Consider the following 26,535-nt stretch of genomic DNA (forward strand, 5'->3'; position numbering starts at 1 on the left):
CCAAATGTCTACCTACTTGCCATCAGGTCAGAGTCTTGGTCTTTTCTTACACCTTGGAATCCCGAATAGTCTATCACCTGGTTGCATGTCCTACCCATTTCCATTTAATTTTCATTACATTCCTAACTACTAGTGCCCAGATTTTTGTGCACTATCAAATTGTAAAATGTGCAGATATTCGTGCAATATAATATCACTAAACATGCACAACGAGACAGCAAAGCAATAAAAATTGGTGTACCAAAATTCTGTTCTATTTTTATTTGTTTACTTGTGAAATAGTACACAACAACAGTTTCTCCAAATTTTCTTCACTCATGTTCAAGCGTTTGAGAGAACATTTTTGTGCACAGAAAATGATCTTTCCTACATCACAAAAAGTGACAGGTACATACTTATATGAATAAATTGTCAACCTCATCAGTAATTTCAAAGATTTCACCACATGTGGCTTCCAACTTCATTGTTGCTGCAGACAAATGTGCAAGATTTGATTTGATGTAAATCAAGACTAGCTTCAAATCTGATATTTTGAATACCACTTGCACATCCTTAATCCAAGCTTCATCAGTGGCTTCAAAAGTGTCTACAACCTTTAAAAAAATCATTTAGACCTCTGAAGGGATGAAGCAAACAGGTGTTAACTTAAATAAATTTACAGGGATTTATGGCCCCTAACAAGGAGAGATCCCCAGCGGTGGGGTGGACTGTCTGAAACTGTCTATATGGTTATGTCAGTAATGGGATCTTAGATATACACTCCTGGAAATTGAAATAAGAACACCGTGAATTCATTGTCCCAGGAAGGGGAAACTTTATTGACACTTTCCTGGGGTCAGATACATCACATGATCACACTGACAGAACCACAGGCACATAGACACAGGCAACAGAGCATGCACAATGTCGGCACTAGTACAGTGTATATCCACCTTTCGCAGCAATGCAGGCTGCTATTCTCCCATGGAGACGATCGTAGAGATGCTGGATGTAGCCATATGGAACGGCTTGCCATGCCATTTCCACCTGGCGCCTCAGTTGGACCAGCGTTCGTGCTGGACGTGCAGACCGCGTGAGACGACGCTTCATCCAGTCCCAAACATGCTCAATGGGGGACAGATCCGGAGATCTTGCTGGCCAGGGTAGTTGACTTACACCTTCTAGAGCACGTTGGGTGGCACGGGATACATGCGGACGTGCATTGTCCTGTTGGAACAGCAAGTTCCCTTGCCGGTCTAGGAATGGTAGAACGATGGGTTCGATGACGGTTTGGATGTACCGTGCACTATTCAGTGTCCCCTCGACGATCACCAGTGGTGTACGGCCAGTGTAGGATATCGCTCCCCACACCATGATGCCGGGTGTTGGCCCTGTGTGCCTCGGTCGTATGCAGTCCTGATTGTGGCGCTCACCTGCACGGCGCCAAACACGCATACGACCATCAGTGGCACCAAGGCAGAAGCGACTCTCATCGCTGAAGACGACACGTCTCCATTCGTCCCTTCATTCACGCCTGTCGCGACACCACTGGAGGCGGGCTGCACGATGTTGGGGCGTGAGCGGAAGACGGCCTAACGGTGTGCGGGACCGTAGCCCAGCTTCATGGAGACGGTTGCGAATGGTCCTCGCCGATACCCCAGGAGCAACAGTGTCCCTAATTGGCTGGGAAGTGGCGGTGCGGTCCCCTACGGCACTGCGTAGGATCCTACGGTCTTGGCGTGCATACGTGCGTCGCTGCGGTGCGGTCCCAGGTCGACGGGCACGTGCACCTTCCGCCGACCACTGGCGACAACATCGATGTACTGTGGAGACCTCACGCCCCAAGTGTTCAGCAATTCGGCGGTACGTCCACCCGGCCTCCCGCATGCCCACTATACGCCCTCGCTCAAAGTCCGTCAACCGCACATACGGTTCACGTCCACGCTGTCGCGGCATGCTACCAGTGTTAAAGACTGCGATGGAGCTCCGTATGCCACGGCAAACTGGCTGACACTGACGGCGACGGTGCACAAATGCTGCGCAGCTAGCGCCATTCGACACCTAACACCGCGGTTCCTGGTGTGTCCGCTGTGCCGTGCGTGTGATCATTGCTTGTACAGCCCTCTCGCAGTGTCCGGAGCAAGTATGGTGGGTCTGACACACCGGTGTCAATGTGTTCTTTTTTCCATTTCCAGGAGTGTATCTCACTGCAGCCATTCACCCTGGTGGGACCTCATTTAAAAAAAAAAGAAAAGAGTAGTGTTAAAGTTGTATTACATAGATTGGTTGTGTGGTGTAATGGATAGGGTAACGGCTTACATGCAGGATGTTATATTCAGATCTTTACTGAAATGACATTGATCATCATTTTTGTTCATTTGATTAATTTTAAATGTAATTTTTTATTTCCATTCCTTTGTCACATCATTTTAATCACAGTACCAACTTCTTTATTTGCTGCAATTTTTCTTTCTGTCATTCTTTTTCCACTTGAATCTTCATTTGTGTGTTTTAATTAATTTTAGGTATTAATTCCAATTTAATTTCTTTTATCATCCTATTTTTTTGCCCAGGTTATTGCATTCATCATATCTATTCCTTGTTTTGCTTGAATTTCATTTTACGTATAAACCCTTCTTTCATTTAAATCTTCATCTGTGTTATTTTGTTCATAGTGCCACAGGAATTTATGCTAAATTGTAAATGTTTGTATGACAATTATCATGCAAAAAAATTGCACATCTTGTAACAAAAGATACATTTTCACACCATTGCACAGTAAATATAAATAGATTATTTTGTCTTCTGCTTTTTTAACCAATAGATAGGAATTTTCAAATAACTGAATATTATAATATTAAAAACAAAGATCAGGTGACTTACCGAACAAAAGCGCTGGCAGGTCGATAGACACACAAACAAACACAAACACACACACAAAATTCAAGCTTTCGCAACAAACTGTTGCCTCATCAGGAAAGAGGGAAGGAGAGGGGAAGACGAAAGGAAGTGGGTTTTAAGGGAGAGGGTAAGGAGTCATTCCAATCCCGGGAGCGGAAAGACTTACCTTAGGGGGAAAAAAGGACAGGTATACACTCGCACACACGCACATATCCATCCACACATACAGACACAAGCAGACATATTTAAAGACAAAGAGTTTGGGCAGAGATGTCAGTCGAGGCAGGAATGTGGAATGTTTCCTTCCATTATATTGAATATTATAATAAATGAATATAATTAAATTCATATTCAAAAAAATTTAGTGTGCAAAAAAATGATATAAAGAAAAAAAATGAAACAAATGAAAAGTTCATATAGTGATTAAAATGATGTGACAAAGGAATAAAAATAAATAGTACATTTAAACCAGTTAATTGAATAAAAGTAATAATCAAAGTCATTTTGATAAAGATTTAAAAATGAAAAAAAAAAAATTAATGCAAATAACGAGATTTGAACCCCCAACTGCTGCATCTGAAGCCCTTACCCTATCTATTACACCATGCAACCAGTCTACGTAATACAACTTTTTTAATACTATTGAGTGTCATGCAAAATTCCAATTTTTTTTGTGAATTACTTGCAAACAGGGGCTCACCAGGTGAATTGCTGCTGGGTGCGATACCTGGGATCTTAACCTACATCACCACATATTTGGTTTCAAATAGTAGATCCCACAGCTGGGGACCTGTCCTTGTAAGCAATTTAACTTCATCAAAATTACTACAGTAAAATATGACAGCATTTATCCAGATACTTCACATTTACAGGTGCTTTCAAGAGTACCTTCAACAGAGAGAGAGAGGAGGGGGGGGGGGGGGGAAACGGCATTGATTTAATTAATGCCGTCAGAATTAACAAACCTTTGTATTTTGTGTCGATATAAGTGTATTCACATAGTGATATTTTAAATGTACTGGTTTGGCTATGCCATGTAGCATGTGGGCTAAACATGTAATGAGCTTTACGTTAGGATAAAATATTTAAATTGTTTCCTTGTCTTCATCATATACACTGTATCATCACTTAACCATGGCTACCAACTGTTACAACTTCTCCATAATTGTTATCGATTTATCATCTTAATTAGGGAGCTACAAGGAGCTTTAAAAATTATTTAAATAGATGTTTTACAATTTGATTTTTTAAAAGGCGCTGTTACATTTCACTTACTATAGACTACTAAAATGTTTCATACATTGTAATGATTTCCTTCCTGAGTATGTTGTAAACCTGTCTATGAATGATTTCGTCATCAAGGTGCATTTACACTGTTCTCCAGCATTGTGTGCCTATAGTACTGGAGTACCGATGTTTGCAACATGTTGTCAACATCTTGGTTACACATAACTATCGTTCCACAGCTGTGTCAGTACAGATCGAAGGAACATTTGTTCGTGATCTGCTACCACTAAATGCTGCCATGCAGTGCTAGTGTTCATTTTTGCCCACATGGGTAGATCATCCGCCATATTTGCTAGTGATTAGTGACAGCCTCTTTTCAAGGTTGGCAGCTATGATTAACAACAATTTGGTTCTTTTTTACTTAAATTTATTGGCCACAAAATTCCTAGAAAATATTAGCTTACTGCTACATTTTAATACATGACATACAGCGTGCAAAAAACATTTTAGGAAATGGAGCTGCCCTTATTTGCAGGTAGAAGGGTAGAAGCACACAGACTTTTGAAAGGTGAAGGTTGTTGGTACGGGGAGAGTCAGTTTCCATTACTTTATGCAGTGCTGACAACTTATTCTTTGGGCCAATAATCTACAATAGTGGAAATATCACATGGAACTTGGAAGTAATAAAGTGACATGGAAGTGCACAATAAAGCAGCTCATTCTCAGGTATTCTACTCTTTTGAATATACTGAGGTGACAAAAGTTATGGGATAGTGATATGCACATATACAGATGGCAGTAATATCACTCTCACCAGGTATTAAAGGACAGTGTTGTCATTTGTACTCAGGTGATTCATGTGAAATGGTTTCCGATGTGACTGTAGCTGCATGATGGGAATTAACAGACTTTGAATGTGGAATGATAATTGGAGCTTGAAGCATTGGGCCTTCCATTTTGTAAATTTTTAGGGGATTCAGTATTTTGAAATACACAGTGTGAAGAGCACACCGAGAATACCACATTTCAGGTATTACCTCTCACTACGGACAATGCAGTGGCTGATGGTCTTCACTTAACGACTGAGAGCAACGACATTTGCACAGAGTTATCGGTGTTAACAGACAAGCAACTCTACGTGAAATACCAAAGATCTCTTTAATTTTCCTGTAGGCAGTATCTATATTACCGCTAGTGAGATAAGCCTCTACATCCTTACATTTGTCGTCTAGCCATCCCTGCTTATCCATTTTGCACTTCCTGTTGATATCATTTTTGAGACATTTGTATTCCTTTTTGCCTGCTTCATTTACTGTGTTTTTGTATTTTCTCCTTTCATCAATTAAATTCAATATTTCTTCTGTTACCCAAGGATTTCCACTAGCCCTCGTCTTTTTACCTACTTGATCCTCTGCTACCTTCACTACTTCATCCCTCAAAGCTACCCATTCTTCTTCCACTGTATTTCTTTCCCCCATCCCTGTCAATTGTTCCCTTATGCTCTCCCTGAAACTCTGTACAACCTCTGGTTTAGTCCGCTTATCCAGATCCCATCTCCTTAAATTCCCACCTTTTTGCAGTTTCTTCAGTTTTAATCTACAGTTCATACCCAATAGATTGTGGTCAGAGTCCACATCTGCCCCTGGTAGGTAATAGAAATGTCAGTTCGTGCACAAAATCCTGCACCAGCACACTTTGGCAGCTATAGAGGCAGCATGGCTCAATATTTGTGTAGGGGGTGGGGGCTTCCAGTGATTTGTCGAGTCCATACCTCCTCAAGCTGCTGTACTATGCCGGAAAAAAGGAGGTCCGATATGATACTAGGAGATCCACTTACAAATACTGTTAGAAATCCACCAACTTCTGCCAACTGAAATGATGGCACCTGGCCTTATTGAAACGTTCACAGACCATACAAATGTTTTTGTGTTTATTGCTACGTAAGCATTCTTTCATGAAAGAAATTTGCAATTGTAGAGTGGTTTGTTTGTTTGCTTTGTAGCACACATGGTAAGATTGTGCCAATTCCTCCTCACTTAATTTTTGATATATCAACCTGCACAGTCGGCAGTTTCATCAGCAGAAATCTGTATGGTTTACATTGCAAAGTACTTTCAAATTTCGTCTGAGACCTAACTTACAAAAGAAAAATTAATGTGCAGGATGTGCCATGTTTAAAGTCATAAAAATAATTTTTACCGTCTTGGAAGAAGATCCTAAAGTTTCTATCGTGCCAGATTATTTTATTGTTGACGTTCATAAAATTCCAGGTGAAATTTGATCCAATTCAAAACAAGAAAGTGCACAAATATGTACACTTTTCTGTGCATGCTTCTGTGTCACACACAAAATAAGCACACACAGTGTGAATGTGTGTCCACTGTCTTCTGTCAAATGACCGCCTCATCCATTTCATCACCACCTCATATGATAGCACTGTAGATAAATGGATAGTCTAGTTGGAAGCTCTGATGTACGTGCCAGTTGACTGGGTCTTCTAATTAGCTGTACTCTGGTCTTATTAGCTACTATGGTACTGTGATAATGGTGGAGGTGATTTTTTTTTTTTTTTTTTTTGCGCTCACAGGACATCATCATTTTGGAAATGGAAAGTGCGATTTGTGCTTGCTAGTTCTGTTATTTCACACTTTGCATGTTGTGTTGGAGGGGAATAACAAAGATTATTGTACAGGAAGTGCTCTTGCACTGGGATAATGCAGCTGTGTTCATATTGGCTTCTATGATGGTGAATGTGCAGAACCTGTGGTTTGAAATAGTATTCCAGCATTCCATTTCCTAAATTTTGCCTGATATGGCTTTTCTGTTTCTTAACCTAGAGATGGGTTGGAAAGAAGAAAGTTTTTTATGATGCTAGAGGTTATATGTACTGCAAACGAATATGGAGTGTAATTTTGGAAAGTCAAGGCTAGAATATAAACAGTGAAAACAGTAAATATATGAGGTGCATCCACAAAGTAAATTCCAATGACTTACAAAGAAAACAGAAACATCACTAAGTAATAAATATTTATTGGAATATTCACATATATTCACAGGCTACTTGTGTGAATAATAACGCCATTGTTGAAGCGTTTATTGTTAACAGTGGAGCATCAGTTGTATGCTCATATCATAGAGTTCTGCTGCCAATTTCCCAAACCACAAAGTTGCTTCAGTCTGCCCCTCAGTGTTGTTGTGGAAATGAGATGATAAGAGATGAAAGTCACTTGGACTGAGGTCAGGGCTGTAAGGTAGATGGTCGAAATCTCCCATCCAAACTGATTGAAAGCATTTCATGTGCATTGGCTGCATCGGGTCTTGCATTGTCGTGCACAAGCATAATGCCTCTTGTCAACATCTGTTTCTTGTTCTGGATATCCCTTCTCAGATTTTTCAATGTCAGACAATACCAGTCAGTATTTACGGTCTCCCCTCAGCGCAAAAATTCGCACAGGAGGACACCGTGTCAATCTCAGAAGACAGTGCACACAGTTTTTTTTGACAGCGACTGTCTGCTTGTATTTGGTCTTGACAGGTGAACCACTATGCCACTAGTGCATGGATTGTTGTTTGGTTTTGGGTGTGGTATGTGACGCCCATGTTTCATCCCCATTGACAACATGATCGACTAACTCGTCATCTTTCTCCATGTGCCGCTGTAGGAATGTCATTGCTGTGGCCCGATGTTTGGATTTGTGGTCATCTGTCAGTTGCTTTGGCATCCATCTTGCACCACATTTTATGAAAACCAAGCCACTGGGAGACAATTTTGTGCAACAGCGAATGGGACATATGTGAGAATTGATAAGAGAGGTCTGACATTTTGAAGCACCAGTCCTGCAGAATTACTTGCCACACACTTTCCATCTGTTCTGGTATCACCAGGTATGGTCAGCCATTACGATTTTTGTCACGAATATTGGTTCATCCTTCAACGAATTGCTTGCATCATCGTCTGACCGTACTGTACCTCATTATGTCATATTGTTACACATAGAACAACGGATGATGGATCTCTGCAGGAGAGTCCTTTTGAGTGTGCAAAAATTGGACAACTGCAGTGGTTACACTGCTGTCCCAGGATTGAAACTGCACTGCATTGTGTGGGACTTGTAGCACGGCTTTTGGAATATTGTTTCCTCTTAAGAGCTAACAAACATGACTGTATGGTCAGATGATGGTGCAAGCAATTCACTGAAGGATGAACAAATATCCATGGCAACCCCAGAACACATATATATTTACCGTGGTGCAAGTAGGGAAAGTTACTTGTAGTACAGGTGCCCTCTCCCTCCCCACCCATCTCATCCTCCCCACCTGCTCTTTCCCATTTCACATTAGTTTAATCCATCTGCAGTTTCTACTGTTAGTTGTCCTAACAGAAAACTGAGTTTTACTATCATGTTGTTCTGTCACTTTCATGACTTCAGAACTTACAACCATGTGAAACAACCTTTGCAAAAACAAGCACTCTGACCGTACTGATGCAACCCCGTGAATGGCAGTTAGTCAATTGATTGAAAACAATATGCAGTAGGTTTTCGAATAAATCTTATTGTTCTTTGCTTCTTCATAGCACGAAGAGTAAATAAAATCTGTGATACCTGAAGTGTGGCACATCTATATGCTTAAACTTGGTGCTCAGAGTTAAGACCTGCCAGGCTCTCTGCATATCTTCCACCATCCTCGCTTCTTCCTTTTCACTCCGCATGTGTGCGCACATTTGCCTGTGCAGATACACACAGATGAGTGATTTCCTTTCAGGAAGCTAAGAAAAATTGTGTTCTTACTGAGTCACGTATATCTGATGATCATTTTATTTTCTGCAGATGGACTTGATGGAGAGTTATGAGTGCCATACATGCCTCCAGCAGGGGCGCAGTGGGCCATCAACTGGTCCAGTTTCTGGTACAGGGCAAGTGTCTGTGACTGCTGGTGTATCTGCATCAAATGGTATGGGCCTCCATTCAACAACCACCTTTCATCTGTATCCACATATTCATGGCACCGCTGCTAGTGGTAAGTAACTTAGCCATGTTGACTTTTATTCTGTAAATGTTTATTATTGGAAATGTGAAAGATTCCAGTGTTTGAAAGTTTAAAGAGATATATCAGAATTGACAGGATATTATGGAAATGTTGTGTGTGTTTCTCACTCATTTCACTGCCTGTAGAGATCGATCGCTTGTAACTGCAATTTTTTGGCGTAACTTACATTAATTTGATAATTTGTATGTGATCAAACATGTGTTGTTATCTCTGAGTCTATGTACTGTATTATTCATGGTTTTGCATTGTCGTGTTTCCTTGTGGCAGTGTTCCATGCTACTTCCATATCTGTAATCCATTTTTAGATCACTCACTCTATTTTGAGAGATTACACACATGTCTCGTATGGAGATAGTGTGAAAAGGAGCGCCACTGTCTCCTGCCACTATGGCTCAACTTTCCATTGTGTGATTCAGTTTTATGGAGAATCATTCAGTCTGCAAAGTGGCTTGATAGTGAGCAGAATGTCCTATCCATCTACATTTGGTTGTGAAAGACATTGAAATGGATTGTAAAAAAGTAATGGGTATTTAGCTTAGTGTGAAATGTTTGTCCTAGAAACAACAAAAGATTTCTTATAGAAAGCGAGAGTGGAAATCTATTAAAGGAAAAAATTAAAAGGTGGAGATGGGTGACATGTCATGGTCAAACAGAACGTGTGGATATATAGAAAAGAGTTGGTTCCCCTAAGAAACAACTTTCACTTGAGTGTGCACACCAAGTAAATCATCTTCAATTTTCAACCATTGACAGTGGGTAGCATTTTGTGTCAAATTCTGTCATTTGTAGGGACCCACCAAGTAAATTTTTTTAAATTAGAGTTTAATTTGGATGTTGTATTTGGGCCCCTAAAGAACAACTTGATAATGTAAAACTAGTATTTATTACTTTTCTTGCAATTGTTGTACTTATCTATGTCAGTCAGACAATAAAGACTGTGAAGTGTATAACTGATACCCCCACATGCAACAGCTGAGTAAGTCAATGATACCCTGTTTAAAATTTTAAGTTTCACTGTAAGAAAAAGTGAAAGATGGATAAATTACCATAGAAATTTGATGTCAGCATGCACTTTCACCTCTGAAGTCAAATTATCATAAAAGAGAGATGCAAAAGCTCTGTAAGAAAAATTCAAAGAAAGTTATATCTGACAACTGTGTTTGACTGTTGACTGATACCTCCCTCCAGATCCATTCAGTAGGGCTTTTTCACAACTTCAGCCCTGCCATGCCCTCTCTCTTACATTCCAAAAGAACATTGGCTGTAAAAGGTAAGTGGCTGAGCTTAAATCTTGGTCCAGTACATGGTCCTAGCCTGTCAGGAAATTTCACAGTAATACTTACTTTGCTGAAAAGTGCAAGGTTAATTCTGAGAACTTTTATTTGAAATCTACTTGGTCGCCAAGGTGTAATGAAAATAGTAAAACCTGAAAAAAATTAAATTCCTGATTTTGTAATAGTTTCTTAACAAAACAACATAAATTTTACAGTAGTTTTTGACAGTATTGTGAAAAGGATAGACTGATACTCACCATACAGTGCAGATGTTGAGTTGCAGACAGGCACAATAAAAAGACTACTAAACAAGTAAGCTTTCAAGCAAAAGGCCTCCTTCTGAATTAGACAGTATATACACATATACATTCATGCAAACGCAACTCACACACACATGACCACTGTTTCTGGCTGGAGATGGCAGACTGAGAGCAACCAAGGATGATGTAAGAAGCAATCTGGCAGATGGGGTAAGGTGGAGGTTGGGGTGGGGAGGGGGAGGGGTGGCAGGGTTGGTGTGTGGGAGACAGTAAAGTCTTGCTTGTGGGAACATACAGGGATGAGGTAGAGGGAGGGTAGGGCAACTGGGTGCAGTTGGGAGGTTAGACAGAAGGTGGAGGCAGGTGAAGGGTGGGGGGGGGGGGGGAGACAAAAAAGAGAGAAGTAAAATGACTCTGGGTGCATTAATAGAATAGAAGGTTGTGCAGTGGTGGAGTGGGAACAGGTAAGGGAATAGGTGGGTGAAGTTCATTGACTAACAAACGTTGAACCTAGGACGGTTATGAGAAGTTACGATACAGGGTGTTTATAAATGAATATCGGGGTTTTAACGCTTTATAATATTTATTATATCAAACTTACAGTTATAAATGATGTGTCAAATGAAAGAGTAACTCAAACAGCTTTACCAAGAACCTTATAAATGTTCAATGTGAGCATCATTTGTCGCACGGCACACATCAAGTCTATAGCCGAGTTCTTCCCAAACATTGATAAGTGTGCCTTCAGTGATTGTAGCAACAGCTGCTTCAATCTGGTTTTTTAATTCAGGGAGGTCTGGTGGTAGCAGAGGCACAGACACATGATCCTTGATGGAGCCCTAAAGGAAAAAATTGCATGGCGTTAGGTCGGGTGGACATGGAGGCCATGCATAGCAAGCCCTGTCGTTGGGCCCCTTCTGGCCTATACAGCACTTGGGTACAGTGAAGTTCAACCAATCGCGTATGTCGCTATGCCAGTGAGGTGGCGCACCATCTTGTTGGAAAATGAACTTCTCTGGCTCTTCTTCTTCCGACTGAGGGAAGAACCATTGCTCTTGCGTGTCAAGGTAAGAAGTGCCAGTTACTGTACCCAAGCGCTGGAGAGGCCGCAAGGGGCCCAGTGACAGGACTTGTTTTGCATGGCCTCCACATTCACCCGACCTAACGCCATGTGATCTTTTCCTTTGGGGCTTCATCAAGGTTTGTGTGTACATGCCTCCGCTGTCAGCAGACCTCCCTGAATTAAGAAACCGGATTGAAGCAGCTGTTGCTACAATCACTGAAGACACACTTATCAACATTTGGGAAGAACTCAGTTATAGACCAGATGTGTAATGTGTGACAAATGGTACTCACATTGAACGTTTATAAGGTTCTTGGTAAAATTGTTTGAGTTGCTCTTTCATTTGACATATCATTTATAACTGTAAGTCATATGTAATAAATATTATAAAGCATTAAAACCCCGATATTCATTTATAAACACCATATATATTGCATGGAGAGTTTCCATGGTGCTTTTCAGAAAAGCTGGTGTTGGTGGGAAGGATCCAGATGGCACACTGTGAAGCAGTCATTAAAATGAAGACTGATTTGTTGTTGGTCTGTGTGCTCAGTATTTGGTTGGTCAGCTGTTTCTTGACCACAGTTTGTCGCTGACCATTCATGTGGACAGACAGCTTGTTGGTTGTCATTCCCATGTTGAACGCAGCACAGTGGTTGCAGCTTAGCTTGTAGATCACATGTCTGGTTTGACAGGAAGCCCTGCCTTTGATGGGGTTGGTGATGCTTGTGACTGGACTGGAGTAGATGGTGGTCGGATGATATATGGGCAGAGATCTTGCGTGTAGGTCTAATTCAGGGATATGAGACATGAGGCAAGGGGTTGGGAGCAGGGGTTGTGTGGGGATGGACAAGGGTGTTGTGTACATTCGGTTGGCGGCAGGATACCACTGTGGGAATGGTGGGAGGGATAGTGGGTAGGACATTCCTTATTTCAGGGCACGATGAAAGGTAGTCAAAGCCTGGCGGAACATGTGATTCAGTTGCTATAGTGCTGGGTGGTACTGAGTTGTGAGGGGAATGCTCATCTGTGGCCAAACAGTGGACCTCTGGAGGTGGTGGGTAACTGGAGAGATAAGGCATGGGATATCTTTTTCTGTACGAGTTTAGGAGGACTCAGTGAGACAGCTTTCCTCCCCAAACTGGTCAAGCATCACCTATCCCACCGAGGGCAGGGCTACCTGTGAAACAAGCCATATGGTCTACAACCTAAGCCGTAACCGCAGTGCTATATTCTGCATGGACATGACAACCAACAAGTTGTCTATCCTCATGAATGGCCACTGACAAACTATGGCCGAGAAACAGCTGTGCCACCTAGTTACTAAGCAACCAGCCCAACACAGCATTCTTAATTTCGATGACTGCTTCGTAGCCTGTGTCAATCTGAATCCTTCCTACATCCACATCTGTACCCCGCAAACCACCGTGAGCTGCATAACAGGGAGTACGTCCCATTATATCAGTTATTAGGGTTTCTTCCTGTTCCATTCATGTATAGAGTTAAGGAAGAATTATTGTTTGAATTCTCTGTGTGTGCAGTAATTATTATAATTTTATTCTCACGATCCCTGTGTGAGTGAAACATAGGAGATTGTAGTATATTACTACAGTAATCATTTAAAGCCAGTTCTTGAAACTTTGTTAACAGACTTCCTTGGGATAGTTTATGTCTATCTTCAAGAGTCTTCCAGTTCAGTTCCTTCAGTATCTCTGTGACACACTCCCACGGATTAAACAAACCTGTGACCATTTGTCCTGCACTTCTCTGTGTACGTTCAGTATCCTATGTTAGTCCTATCTGGTAGAGGTCCCACACACTTGAGTAATATTGTAGAACTGGTCACACAAGCGATGTGTAAGTAATCTCCTTTGTAGATTGATTGCACTTCCCAAGTATTCTACCAATAAACCAAAGTCAACCAACTGCTTTACACGACTGAACCTATGTGATCATATCATTTCATATGCCTACAGAGTGTTACACCCAGGTGAGTTGGCTGATTCCAACAGTGACTCAGTGATATTATATTCATATGATACTACATTTTTTGTTTGTGAAGTGTGCAATTTTACAGTCCTGAACATTTAGAGCAAGTTGCCAATCTCTGCACCACTTTGAAATCTTGTCAAGATCTAACAGAATATTTATGCAAAAGTCTTTCAGATAGTACTTCGCTATAGGTAACTGCATCATCTGCAGTCTGGTTTTACTCTTAATATTGTCTACAAGGTCAGCAACATGAAGAGCAAGGCTCCCAACAGAATTCTCTGGGGCACACCCATAGTTACTTCTCTATCTTCATTTTGGCTGGTGCATTGTCTTACACACCGAGCGAGGTGGCGCAGTGGTTAGCACACTGGACTCGCATTCGGGAGGACGACGGTTCAATCCCGTCTCCAACCATCCTGATTTAGGTTTTCCGTGATTTCCCTAAATCGTTTCAGGCAAATGCCGGGATGGTTCCTTTGAAAGGGCACGGCCGATTTCCTTCCCAATCCTTCCCTAACCCGAGCTTGGGCTCCGTCTCTAATGACCTCGTTATCGACGGGACGTTAAACACTAACCACTAACCACCACCCCCACCCATTGTCTTACAAGGCATTGAACATATACCTTTAAATTAAGGCTGCTGATTATCTTTTAATCTATTGAGCTGAAAAGTTGCTAATTCCCTTTTAGAATTGAAGCAAATACTCGAAATGGGATTTCTAATAAGGCAACACAAGTTCCTGTGGTGAAAACTACTAGTTTCCTAAAACATGTTGAGGTTAATTATAGTTGTTAACAAACTTGAAAATGGAGTTAATTTACAATAAATGAAGATAATATGTAGGGCTGCTCCTCTTCAAGGGAAACTAGATGTAACACAATATGTTAGAAATCTGCTGCAGTACTAAATCACAAACACCGATTTGCTATAAACTGCTCGTGGATTATGCAGCGGTCAATGGTAGTGTCCGAAAATTCTCAAAATAAGCTATTTCTCATGTAATTGTACAGTGAAATTAGAGAATGATTGTTTTGAACAAGGATAGGCCTCCTGTTCTCAAAATTTGTAAAGGAGCACAATTAAGTTTAAGCCTGCAATTGATGATAATAGAATGAGTTAATTGTGGCACTTGTTTGAAAATTCACACTATATCACAGTACAAACAGGTACTGATACAATCAATTAAAGATTATGCAGAAATGATGTGAACAGTAAAATATGCGAATTTATAACTTTAAATCAGCACACTGTCTTGTACAAGGGGCCTCACACAAAGGAAACTTCCTAAGTCAGCTTTTATATATAAATAAATGTGCATATTGCACGGATGTTGCACTTAGCTGATTCTATGCACACTTGTATACTGGCATGCCAAAGAAGAACACTGCAGAATGAGTTTGTCTCTATCAAAATTGCTAAAATGTACAGATACAGCACCAACAAAGCACAGCTTCTGCCTATTGGAACTAACAACAACTTACACCAGCTTTTCTGAATTCCGCAGATGTGAAACCTACCTGCACTATATCCCTGCAATATCTCCTCTGTTCCTGTAACCCTCCTGGTCTCAACCTTCATTAGACAATGTCCTTCATACACCTATCCCCACCCCAGTTCCCACTCCAGCACTGAACAGCCTCCTGTTCCACCAACACACCCTCAGTCTTCTTGCTCCTCTCTTTTTCCACCCCCACCCACCCCTCACCCCCCCTCTCCTCTGCCACTTGTGCCCTCAGTCTAATGTCCTGCCTGCACTTAGCGACCCTACCCTCTCTCCAACTCATCCCCATATGCTCCCATAAGCAGCACTTTACTGTCCCCTTACCCTACGCTGTTAACAGTTTCTGGAGCCAGGTGGTGGTCTTTTTGCATCTTTCGTTCATGTGTTGGGGTTGGGGGGGGGGGGGTGTGGGAACATTCAGTAATATATGTGCTGAGATTGGTGGAAGGAGGGAACTACCCATTATTGAGTAACTTCGATGTGGGTAGAAATGTTGTAAATGAGGTGTTCCACCAGTGCAGCTTGATTAAATTGGAGGGTGGAGAGAGAAATTACAGCTGTGATAAGGGGTGGTGGTGGTGGTGAAGGGTAAAGAAAGTAAGCATGGAGTGGAGGTGCAAGGAGCAAAAATTGGAAGTTATATGACATATTTGTACAATGTGCATACTGCATATTACATCAGGTTGTAGTTGGTTCTGTTGATATTAGATGTTTTCTCTGTATCATAATTAGCAGTCATTTGAATCCTTCTTTGAGAAGTAGTTTTGGTATAGATTTTTAAGAATCTTGTTGCCTACCTAAATGTGAATGAGAAACCTTTCTCAGAGTTTGATCCACTAGACCATTACAATTTGAGGGAATTTTCACTCCAAATCATTTTGTCTGTAAGTAAAAAAAAATTCCCGCACCTACCTCAGCTACTTTCTTAGGTTATAAAAAAACTAAGAAAACCAAACTTCTCGAAAAGTGATGTAACATGTGTTCCAATTGATACATTCTCTTTGCAAATAAAATGTTTTTAATTTCTTTTTAGGTGATGGTGGTAGTCTTTATCCCCACTTGTACAATATACATCCTTCACTGTTGTCTCAGCTTGGTACCAAACACTCTCGTCTAGGTTTACATTTGCAAGACCAGACTCAGGTAGGTGAAATACTTAAGCTAAATCTGGATTGTGAGTTAGCAGCATTAATGCAAATTCTATGTGGACTTTATCCTACCTGTTGTGTCTTTGATCAGCAGTCAGTGGTTGTGCAATTTAATTTATGTCTCTGTATGATACCATGGAAATTTATGCAGTCCTTGTAATGTCACAGAAACAGTATGAGAAAATTGCATTTTGGAGTAATTGAAGTGTGTTGATATCATTGAGTGCTCCTGAATAGTAGCACATTTCCAGAATGAGATTTTCACTCTGCAGCGGAGTGTGCGCTGATATGAAACTTCCTGGCAGATTAAAACTGTGTGCCCGACCGAGTTCGAGTCTCGGTCGGGCACACAGTTTTAATCTGCCAGGAAGTTTCAGTAGCACATTTAATTATTAAATAACCACCATTGCAGAACTTCTTGCTACTTCTTCTATTGATTGTTGTGCAGTCCATGTACATAAGCTTGGAGAGAATAGCCTTTTCAGAGTCTGTAGTGTCAGTGATTTACTACGAGCATCTTCATTTGAATAAGGCAGCTACTTTTCAGAGTTAACTGTCATCTTCAACAACATATGGTGGACAGGAGTAGATGTCAGTTAACTTGGAATTGTAACAGCCAACATAAAACACAGAAAATCATTGACAGCTTAAATGCTGATCGTGTTAGTAGCTGTATCATTCAGAAATCACAGTACCATTAGATAGAAAAACAACTTATCTCAAGGGTACTTCTGGTAACTGCATGTTGTATGGTACAGTGATGTTGGCCATACGGAGTTTTAATGGATCTGTCATTGACAGACGAGAACACCATTTAGTTGCATTGCTATAGTAAATGCGTGCAGCCATATTGCTTAACTCCATTTCTGTATACAAAATGCAAATGAGGAAGAAGAAGAAGAAGAAGAAGAAGAAGAATTATGCTTGAGCAAGAAGCAATTCCTGTTCATTATAATGATGTTGCTTGTAAGTGCATGCAAGTGGATAATTTCACTCCCACTACCCTACACAAACTTCTCAAATTAGGAACTATAGATAAATGTTGTGATAAAAATTTTGTATGAATATTTTGGTTAAATGGTTAAAGTTTTCTTGTTGTGTGAATGAGCAGAGTGCAGCACAATCACTATATACCTTCCTCTTCACATGCTACAGCTGTCATCAGATGGAAAGGTGGGCTCACCCACAGCTCAGTCTCTGGCAGATCTCATACCTCGTGCACTTACACTTGAGACGTCTCCTCCTGTGGCTGATGGAGAGGAGGAAACTAGTGGAACTGCAGAAATCATTCAGACAGACACTGCTTCATCTTCTCGGAGTACTCCAGTTACTGCAAGAACACATCATAAACATGAACCGTTAGCATCCACTAATGCTGGAAGTGCAGAACTTCGACCTTCCGTCCCCACTTCTCAACGTTTGAAGCCTGTTGTTACTCCTCCTGCAATGCCACCACAGCAGTCGCAGTTGCCAGCATCTACACCAGTTACAAATAAGAAGACATCTGGACGACAGTTGCGCTTGCGGCCAGCAGGAAATGCTGCCACTGTTCGGCACAGCACAACACAGACTGCTAGTCCTCCAACAAGAAATGGGCCTCATAGTGCCAAGTTGTGTCCAGGTAATTAAACATTTCATAGTGTAAAGTTATGTCTTGTTACTGTGCCCAACATATTTGAGATCATGTGAAATTGTTGTGAAGTGCAACAATTGGGTGCATGAAGTTAAGATCTGTATTTTCATGGTATTTGTATTGTCACTGCCACAGACATTTTTCATAAATTTTTGTGAAAAGTAGGGAGGAGAGCTTTTTTCTGAAGTGATGTATCTACACAGAGTGTTTGTTTTAATTTGGAACACCTAAATATCTAAAAAAAAAAAAAAAAAAAAAAAAAAAAAAAAAAAAAAAAAAAAAAACAATTGTATGAAAAAAATGTTCCAATTGGAAAGCTAATATTTTCATGGGAGTCTTCTGTCTGTCCCAAAACTAGCTACCCCCCAAACCCATCACACCTTTATATTTCCAAGTGAGAAGCCCCCCCCCCCCCCCCCCCTCCATTTTTATTGCAGATTTGGATTTTACACCAAACGGTAACTAGGATTTAACTGAAGCATCTTTTATTTATTTTTTTCCATTCGTGCTACCTGGCCTATAATCGACTAAATTCAAATTTTCAAGTTTCATTGTTAAGAACCAAGTAATATGATTCTACTTAACATTTTTGATAAAAATGTAAACTTTTTTGTTCCAAACAGTTGATATTATAGTTAAAGTTTAATGTAATTTTGCAAAGTTGATTGTGCAGTAAAACTTCAACATTAAGGCAATCAGAAGTCTGGCAAATAAGGTACATTTAACATAACGTAGTTCTCTGTTTCCCTTCAAGGTTGACCTCGTTGAGTTCCCACAACTGCCGTAACTCACACTCTGATTTCAGCTCCATCTATCAACGAACGGAAAAAAAATTGTTTCGGGTAAAGTCTGGGTATTACTTGGCATACAATCTGAATCAGCAATAAAAACGAGGGTTCCCATTTTAAAATAAAAAGATTGATCCCCAAATAAGGAGGGGTTACTGGGCCTGTTTTAGCACAGCCATATGTTCCCTTTAAAAATATTAACTTTCCATTTGAATAATTTTTTTCATAAAAAGTCTATTTTTTGAGATATTTAGTTGTTCCAAGGTAAAACAAATGTCCAGGGTATATAAAATAGCATGTATGTATGTATGTATGTATGTATGTGAGTATGTCCAGCATGTACCTAAACAACTCGATCGATTTCAGTCAAATTTGGTATGCATACTACGTGCTAAAAGAGAATCAGCAATGTGTGGTTAGAACCTTTTGGCTGTCACAGGAGGAAAGATAAGGACAACAAACTGTTTTTGAGCATCATGCATGTTGGCTGCCCTGCACAAGTGTGTTGTGTGGAAGTAAGGCATGCCTTGGAGGGCCTACATGTGCAGACGGGCATGGCTGAGCAGAGATGGGGTTGGGGGAGGAGAGGAAGATATGGGCAGAGGGAGAGGGAAGAAGCTACGATCAGAGAGAGAAGGCGGAGGAGATGGACAAAGAGAGGTAGGAGGGAGTGTGTGGAAAGTACACGTATCTATCTGCATGAACTGCAACATATGCTTGAAATGGTGACGACAAGTTTTGTTGCACAAAGTATACTTGCAAACAGTATTCACATACACATGGCCCAAAAGTCCTGGAGAGTGTCCTGAGTGACCTCCACTGCAGCCATTACATGGGCAAGGAGATCGTCCTGAAACTCTACAGGTGTCTCCTAAACAATAGTCTTCATGTAACCTCACAGGGAAAAGTCCAGAGGTTTTATATTGGGCAACTGTGCTGGCCAATGTATCCATCCACCTGTCCTCAAGTGTCTGGCACTGACCGGACATCACATGAAAAATTGGTTGGCACACCGTCGTACTGGAATCGCAACATCCAGCGTATATGCGATGGCACATCCTCCAAATGCTGCATCAGTACGTCTTCCAGGAAGTCCAAGTGGTTGAGACGTATTGGACGGGGTACTAGAATACGGGGGCCAATCGGACGACCATAGATAGTAGCAGCCTATGCATTATTACTGAAATGATGTTGAAATCCATGGGGCTTGTGGCATGAGGGTTTTCCTCATCCCAGATATGGCTGTTATATGTGAAAATAATTATCTGAGATAACCCTGTAACATTGGCACAGTGGCACAGGAACCATGCACAGTAATTGTCACATTAAGAAAAATAAGCTGGATCCAGTGTCTACTGTCTTGAGTCCCCTCTACAACACCTAAAACTGTGTAATAGAAACTCTGAATCATTCCGTGTATACAGTGTGGTCAAAAACAGTATGAAAAATTTGTAAGGATCTGCTGAGAAAAAATCGTTAAGAAAAAAATTCGATATGTTGTGCCATTTCAGAGTCATTAGCATTGAAGTTAACCAATCAGGCTGTTGTATGTGCAAATTCGATGGCCCCACCAGAGATGGTGTTACCAAACGTGTTCCTTGTTCAGTTGCCTACAACCGCCAGATCGAGCAGTCTCGTGCACTGTCATCTACACTATGAGAACAACTGACACTAATTGTACCTGGCCAGGCACTTCAATTTGCAAGCACAATGGCCTAATTGGCTGTCTTCAGTGCTAATTAACTCAGAAATGGTGGAATATAACAAGACTGATTTAATAAAACTGGTAAATTTCCATCGAAAAAATGGAATGTCTTTTATGGTTATGGCTGATAAGCATGATTAATGCTAGGATCATATAAAGAATCTCAACACTGTACAACATACAGTTTATTGTTAACATACATCTGAATTGGTCAATGTGTCGACTGTGGTTGAAAATTGAGAAAATAATGTTTCACTACAAACAGCTTAGTGAACGCATTATTGTGGCCAAGATAGATATGAAGCCCACACCTACTACAGTAGTACAAGTTTATATGCCAACTAGCTCTGCAGATGACGAAGAAATTGAAGAAATGTATGATGAAATAAAAGAAATTATTCAGATAGTGAAGGGAGACGAAAATTTAATAGTCATGGGTGACTGGAATTAGAGTGTAGGAAAAGGGAGAGAAGGAAATGTAGTAGGTGAATATGGATTGGGGCTAAGAAATGAAAGAGGAGGCTGTCTGGGAGAATTTTGCACAGAGTACAACTTAATCATAGCTAACACTTGGTTCAAGAATCATGATAGAAGGTTGTATACATGGAAGAACCCTGGATATCAGATAGATTATATAATGGTAAGACAGAGATTTAGGAACCAGGTTTTAAATTGTAAGACATTTCCAGGGGCAGATGTGGACTCTGACCACAATCTATTGATTATGACCTGTAGATTAAAACTGAAGAAACTGCAAAAAGGTGGGAATTTAAGGAGATGGGACCTGGATAAACTGAAAGAACCAGAGGTTGTACAGAGTTTCAGGGAGAGCATAAGGGAACAATTGACAGGAATGGGGGAAAGAAATACAGTAGAAGAATAATGAGTAGCTTTGAGGGATGAAGTAGTGAAGGCAGCAGAGGATCAAGTAGGTAAAAAGACGAGGGCTAATAGAAATCCTTGGGTAACAGAATAAATATTGAATTTAATTGATGAAAGGAGAAAATATAAAAAGGCAGTAAATGAAGCAGGCAAAAAGGAATACAAACGTCTCAAAAATGAGATCGACAGGAAGTGCAAAATGGCTAAGCAGGTATGGCTAGAGGACAAATGTAAGGATGTAGAGGCTTATCTCACTAGGAGTAAGATAGATACTGCCTACAGGAAAATTAGAGAGACCTTTGGAGATAAGAGAACCACTTGTATGAACATCAAGAGCTCAGAGGGAAACCCAGTTCTAAGCAAAGAAGGGAAAGCAGAAAGATGGAAGGAGTATATAGAGGGTCTATACAAGGGTGATGTACTTGAGGACAATATTATGGAAATGGAAGAGGATGTAGATGAAGATGAAATGGGAGATATGATACTGCGTGAAGAGTTTGACAGAGCACTGAAAGACCTGAGTCGGAACAAGGCTCCCGGAGTAGACAACATTCCATTGGAACTACTGACGGCCTTGGGAGAGCCAGTCCTGACAAAACTCTACCATCTGGTGAGCAAGATGTATGAAACAGGCGAAATACCCTCAGACTTCAAGAAGAATATAATAATTCCAATCCCAAAGAAAGCAGGTGTTGACAGATGTGAGAATTACCGAACAATCAGTTTAATAAGCCACAGCTGCAAAATACTAACACGAATTCTTTACAGACGAATGGAAAAACTAGTAGAAGCCGACCTCGGGGAAGATCAGTTTGGATTCCGTAGAAATACTGGAACACGTGAGGCAATACTGACCTTACGACTTACCTTAGAAGAAAGATTAAGGAAAGGCAAACCTACGTTTCTAGCATTTGTAGACTTAGAGAAAGGTGGCAGGGGTAAAATACAGGGAGCGAAAGGCTATTTACAATTTGTACAGAAACCAGATGGCAGTTATAAGAGTCGAGGGACATGAAAGGGAAGCAGTGGTTGGGAAGGGAGTAAGACAGGGTTGTAGCCTCTCCCTGATGTTATTCAATCTGTCTATTGAGCAAGCAGTAAAGGAAACAAAAGAAAAATTCAGAGTAGGTATTAAAATCCATGGAGAAGAAATAAAAACTTTCAGGTTTGCCGATGACATTGTAATTCTGTCAGAGACAGCAAAGGACTTGGAAGAGCAGTTGAACGGCATGGATGGTGTCTTGAAGGGAGGATATAAGATGAACATCAACAAAAGCAAAACGAGGATAATGGAATGTAGTCGAATGAAGTCGGGTGATGTTGAGGGTATTAGATTAGGAAATGAGACACTTAAAGTAGTAAAGGAGTTTTGCTATTTGGGGAGCAAAATAACTGATGATGGTCGAAGTAGAGAGGATATAAAATGTAGACTGGCAATGGCAAGGAAAGCGTTTCTGGAGAAGAGAAATTTGTTAACATCGAGTATAGATTTAAGTGACAGGAAGTAATTTCTGAAAGTATTTGTATGGAGTGTAGCCATGTATGGAAGTGAAACATGGACGGTAAATAGTTTGGACAAGAAGAGAATAGAAGCTTTCGAAATGTGGTGCTACAGAAGAATGCTGAAGATTAGATGGGTAGATCACATAACTAATGAGGAGGTACTGAATAGGAGCGGGGAGGAGTTTGTGGCACAACTTGACAAGAAGAAGGGATCGTTTGGTAGGACATGTTCTGAGGCATCAAGGGATCACCAACTTAGTATTGGAGGGCAGCGTGGAAGGTAAATATCGTAGGGGGAGACCAAGAGATGAATACACTAAGCAGATTCAGAAGGATGTAGGTTGCAGTAGGTACTGGGTGATGAAGAAGCTTGCACAGGATAGAGTAGCATCAAACCAGTCTCAGGACTGAAGACAACAACAACAACAGTGTTTCATGCTGTAATTAAACATTTTTATTTGAAGGGTTGGACTGCCGCACAAATCAAAACAGAATTGGATGAAATTCATGTGGATTCTGCACCACTGTTGAAGACCATTTACATTTGAGTTAAAGAGTTAAATGTGACCAGACAAGCACCGAAGACAATGCATGCTCCAGCCATCCAGTTGAGGTCAGCGCAAAGAAACCATAGACAAAATCCATGATATGATAATGCAAGACTGCCAAATAAAAGTTCATGAGATTGCTGAGACTGTAGGCAACTCAACTGAATGAGTGCACAATATCATGCAAAGAGAATTGGCTATAAAGACTGTTTGCGAGCAGTGTTCCGTGATTGCTCACAGTCAACCAGAAGTGCATCAAGCACAAAATTTCAACGTAGTGCCTGGTGATGTTTCATCGCATTCTCCAAGACTTTGAAACAGTAGTCAAAACACTGGGCAAAGGCTGGTGAAAGTACACCAAAGAAGGCAGAGACCATTTTGTCAGCTGGTAAGGTGATGGGCACCGTTTCCTGGGATTCCCTAGGAATAATCCTCATAGATTACTTGGAAAATGGCAGAACCATAACTGGGGCAGAACCATAACTGGGCACCTTTTGTTGCTTCATTGCCTAGATCGTTTGAAATTTGTATTGGCTGAAAAAAGAACGAAGATACAACTTGGCAAACAAATGGTAATGAGATGGGGAGCTATTAATATCAATGGGGGCTACTCTGGGAAGAAGGTAGAGCTGGCAGAGGCTGCAAGTAAGATGGGGCTGGACATTTTAGCTGTTAGTGACATTCGGGTAAGGGGTGAGAAAGAAGAGGTAGTGGGAGAATACAAGGTCTACCTGTCAGGAGTCAAAGCAGGAATAGCACAATGGGGTGTAGGGCTTTACATCAGGAAAGAAATGGAACCCAGCGTAGTTGCAATAAGGTATGTAAACGAACGACTGATGTGGATAGATTTGACAGTGTCTAGCAAGAAAATTAGGATTGTGTGAGTATATTCGCATTGTGAAGGGACAGATCAAGATAAGATGGATAGCTTTTATGAGGCACTCAGTGATGCAGTTGTTAGAGTAAAGGACAAGGACAGTGTTCTGCTCATGGGTGATTTTAATGCCAGGATTGGAAATCGAACAGAAGGGTATGAAAAGGTTATGGGTAAATTTGGAGAGGATATGGAGACCAACAGGAACGGGAAACAACTCTTGGATTTCTGTGCCAGTATGGGCTTAGTAATCACAAACTCCTTTTTTAAACATAAGAACATTCACCGGTATACTTGGGAAGGCAGGGGAACCAGATCTGTCATTGACTATCTAATAACAGATCAGGAATTCAGGAAGGCTGTGAGGGACACACGTGTATTCAGGGGATTCTTTGATGACACTGATCATTATTTAATCTGCAGTGAAATTGGGATTGTGAGGCCGAAAGTGCAGGAGGTCAGGTCCATATGTAGGAGGATAAGAGTGGAGAAACTTCAGGATAAGGAAATCATGCACAAATACATAACAGCGATCTCAGAAAGGTACCAGTTAGTTGAGTGTAGTCAATTACAGTCATTGGAAAAGGAATGGACAAGGTACAGGGACACAGTACTAGAAGTGGCTAAAGAATGTCTTGGAACAGTAGTGTGTAAAAGTAGGATGAAGCAAACAGCTTGGTGGAGTGATACAGTCAAGGCAACCTGTAAAAGGAAAAAGAAGGCGTATCAAAAATGGCTACATACCAGAACCCAGGTAGACAGAGAAAGTTATGTTGAAGAAAGAAACAAAGCCAAACAGATAATTGCAGCATCCAAGAAGAAATCATGGGAAGACTTTGGAAACAGGTTGGAGACTATGGGTCAAGCTGCTGGAAAACCATTCTGGAGTGTAATTAGCAGACTTCGAAAGGGAGGTAAGAAGGAAATGACAAGTATTTTGGACAGGTCAGGAAAACTGCTGGTGAATCCTGTGGATGCCTTGGGCAGATGGAGGGAATATTTTGAAGAGTTGCTCAATGTAGGTGAAAATGCGATCAGTAATGTTTCAGATTTCAAGGTAGAATGGGATAGGAATGATGATGGAAATAGGATCACATTTGAGGAAGTGGAAAAAATGGTCAATAGATTGCAGTGCAATAAAGCGGCTGGGGTGGATGAAATTAAGTCGGAACTCATCAAATACAGTGGAATGTCAGGTCTTAAATGGCTACACAGGATAATTGAAATGGCCTGGGAGTCGGGACAGGTTCCATCAGACTGGACAAAAGCAGTAATCACACCAATCTTTAAACATGGAAACAGAAAAGATTGTAACAACTACAGAGGTATCTCTTTAATCAGCGCTGTGGGTAAAATCTTTTCAGGTATTGTTGAAAGGAAAGTGCGAGTATTAGTTGAGGACCAATTGGATGAAAATCAGTGTGGGTTTAGGCCTCTTAGAGGCTGTCAGGACCAGATCTTTAGCTTACGGCAAATAATGGAGAAGTGTTATGAGTGGAACAGGGAATTGTATCTATGCTTTATAGATCTAGAAAAGGCATATGACCGGGTTCCTAGGTGGAAGTTATTGTCTGTTCTACAAGATTATGGAATAGGAGGCAAACTTTTGCAAGCAATTAAAGGTCTTTACATGGATAGTCAGGCAGCAGTTAGAGTTGACGGTAAATTGAGTTCATGGTTCAGAGTAGTTTCAGGGGTAAGACAAGGCTGCAACCTGTCTCCACTGTTGTTCATATTATTTATGGATCATATGTTGAAAACAATAGACTGGCTGGGTGAGATTAAGATATGTGAACACAAAATACGCAGTCTTGCATATGCGGATGACTTAGTTGTGATGGCAGATTCGATTGAAAGTTTGCAAAGTAATATTTCAGAGCTAGATCAGAAATGTAAGGACTATGGTATGAAGATTAGCATCTCCAAAACGAAAGTAATGTCAGTGGGAAAGAAATATAAACAGATTGAGTGCCAAATAGGAGGAACAAAGTTAGAACAGGTGGACAGTTTCAAGTACTTAGGATGCATATTCTCACAGGATGGCAACATAGTGAAGGAACTGGAAGCGAGGTGTAGCAAAGCTAATGCAGTGAGCGCCCAGCTACGATCTATTCTCTTCTGCAAGAAGGAAGTCAGTACCAAGACTAAGTTATCTGTGCACCGTTCAATCTTTCGACCAACTTTGTTGTATGGGAGCGAAAGCTGGG

At 40.9% G+C, this 26,535-nt stretch overlaps 1 protein-coding gene across 2 annotated transcripts in view; it reads left to right on the forward strand.

Annotated features, from left to right (window-relative positions):
* LOC124614027 (protein FAM193A-like) overlaps positions 1 to 26,535 on the forward strand; it is a 228,731-nt gene that overhangs the window by 70,929 nt on the left and 131,267 nt on the right. For both annotated transcript variants that reach the window (XM_047142845.1, XM_047142846.1), the window contains exons 10-12: positions 8,937 to 9,126; positions 16,281 to 16,390; positions 17,551 to 18,016. In XM_047142845.1, the coding sequence (XP_046998801.1) occupies positions 8,937 to 9,126; positions 16,281 to 16,390; positions 17,551 to 18,016 (766 nt within the window). The remainder of the gene's footprint in view (positions 1 to 8,936; positions 9,127 to 16,280; positions 16,391 to 17,550; positions 18,017 to 26,535) is intronic.

This window comes from Schistocerca americana, chromosome 4 (assembly GCF_021461395.2).
Source record: "Schistocerca americana isolate TAMUIC-IGC-003095 chromosome 4, iqSchAmer2.1, whole genome shotgun sequence".
NCBI lineage: Eukaryota > Metazoa > Arthropoda > Insecta > Orthoptera > Acrididae > Schistocerca > Schistocerca americana.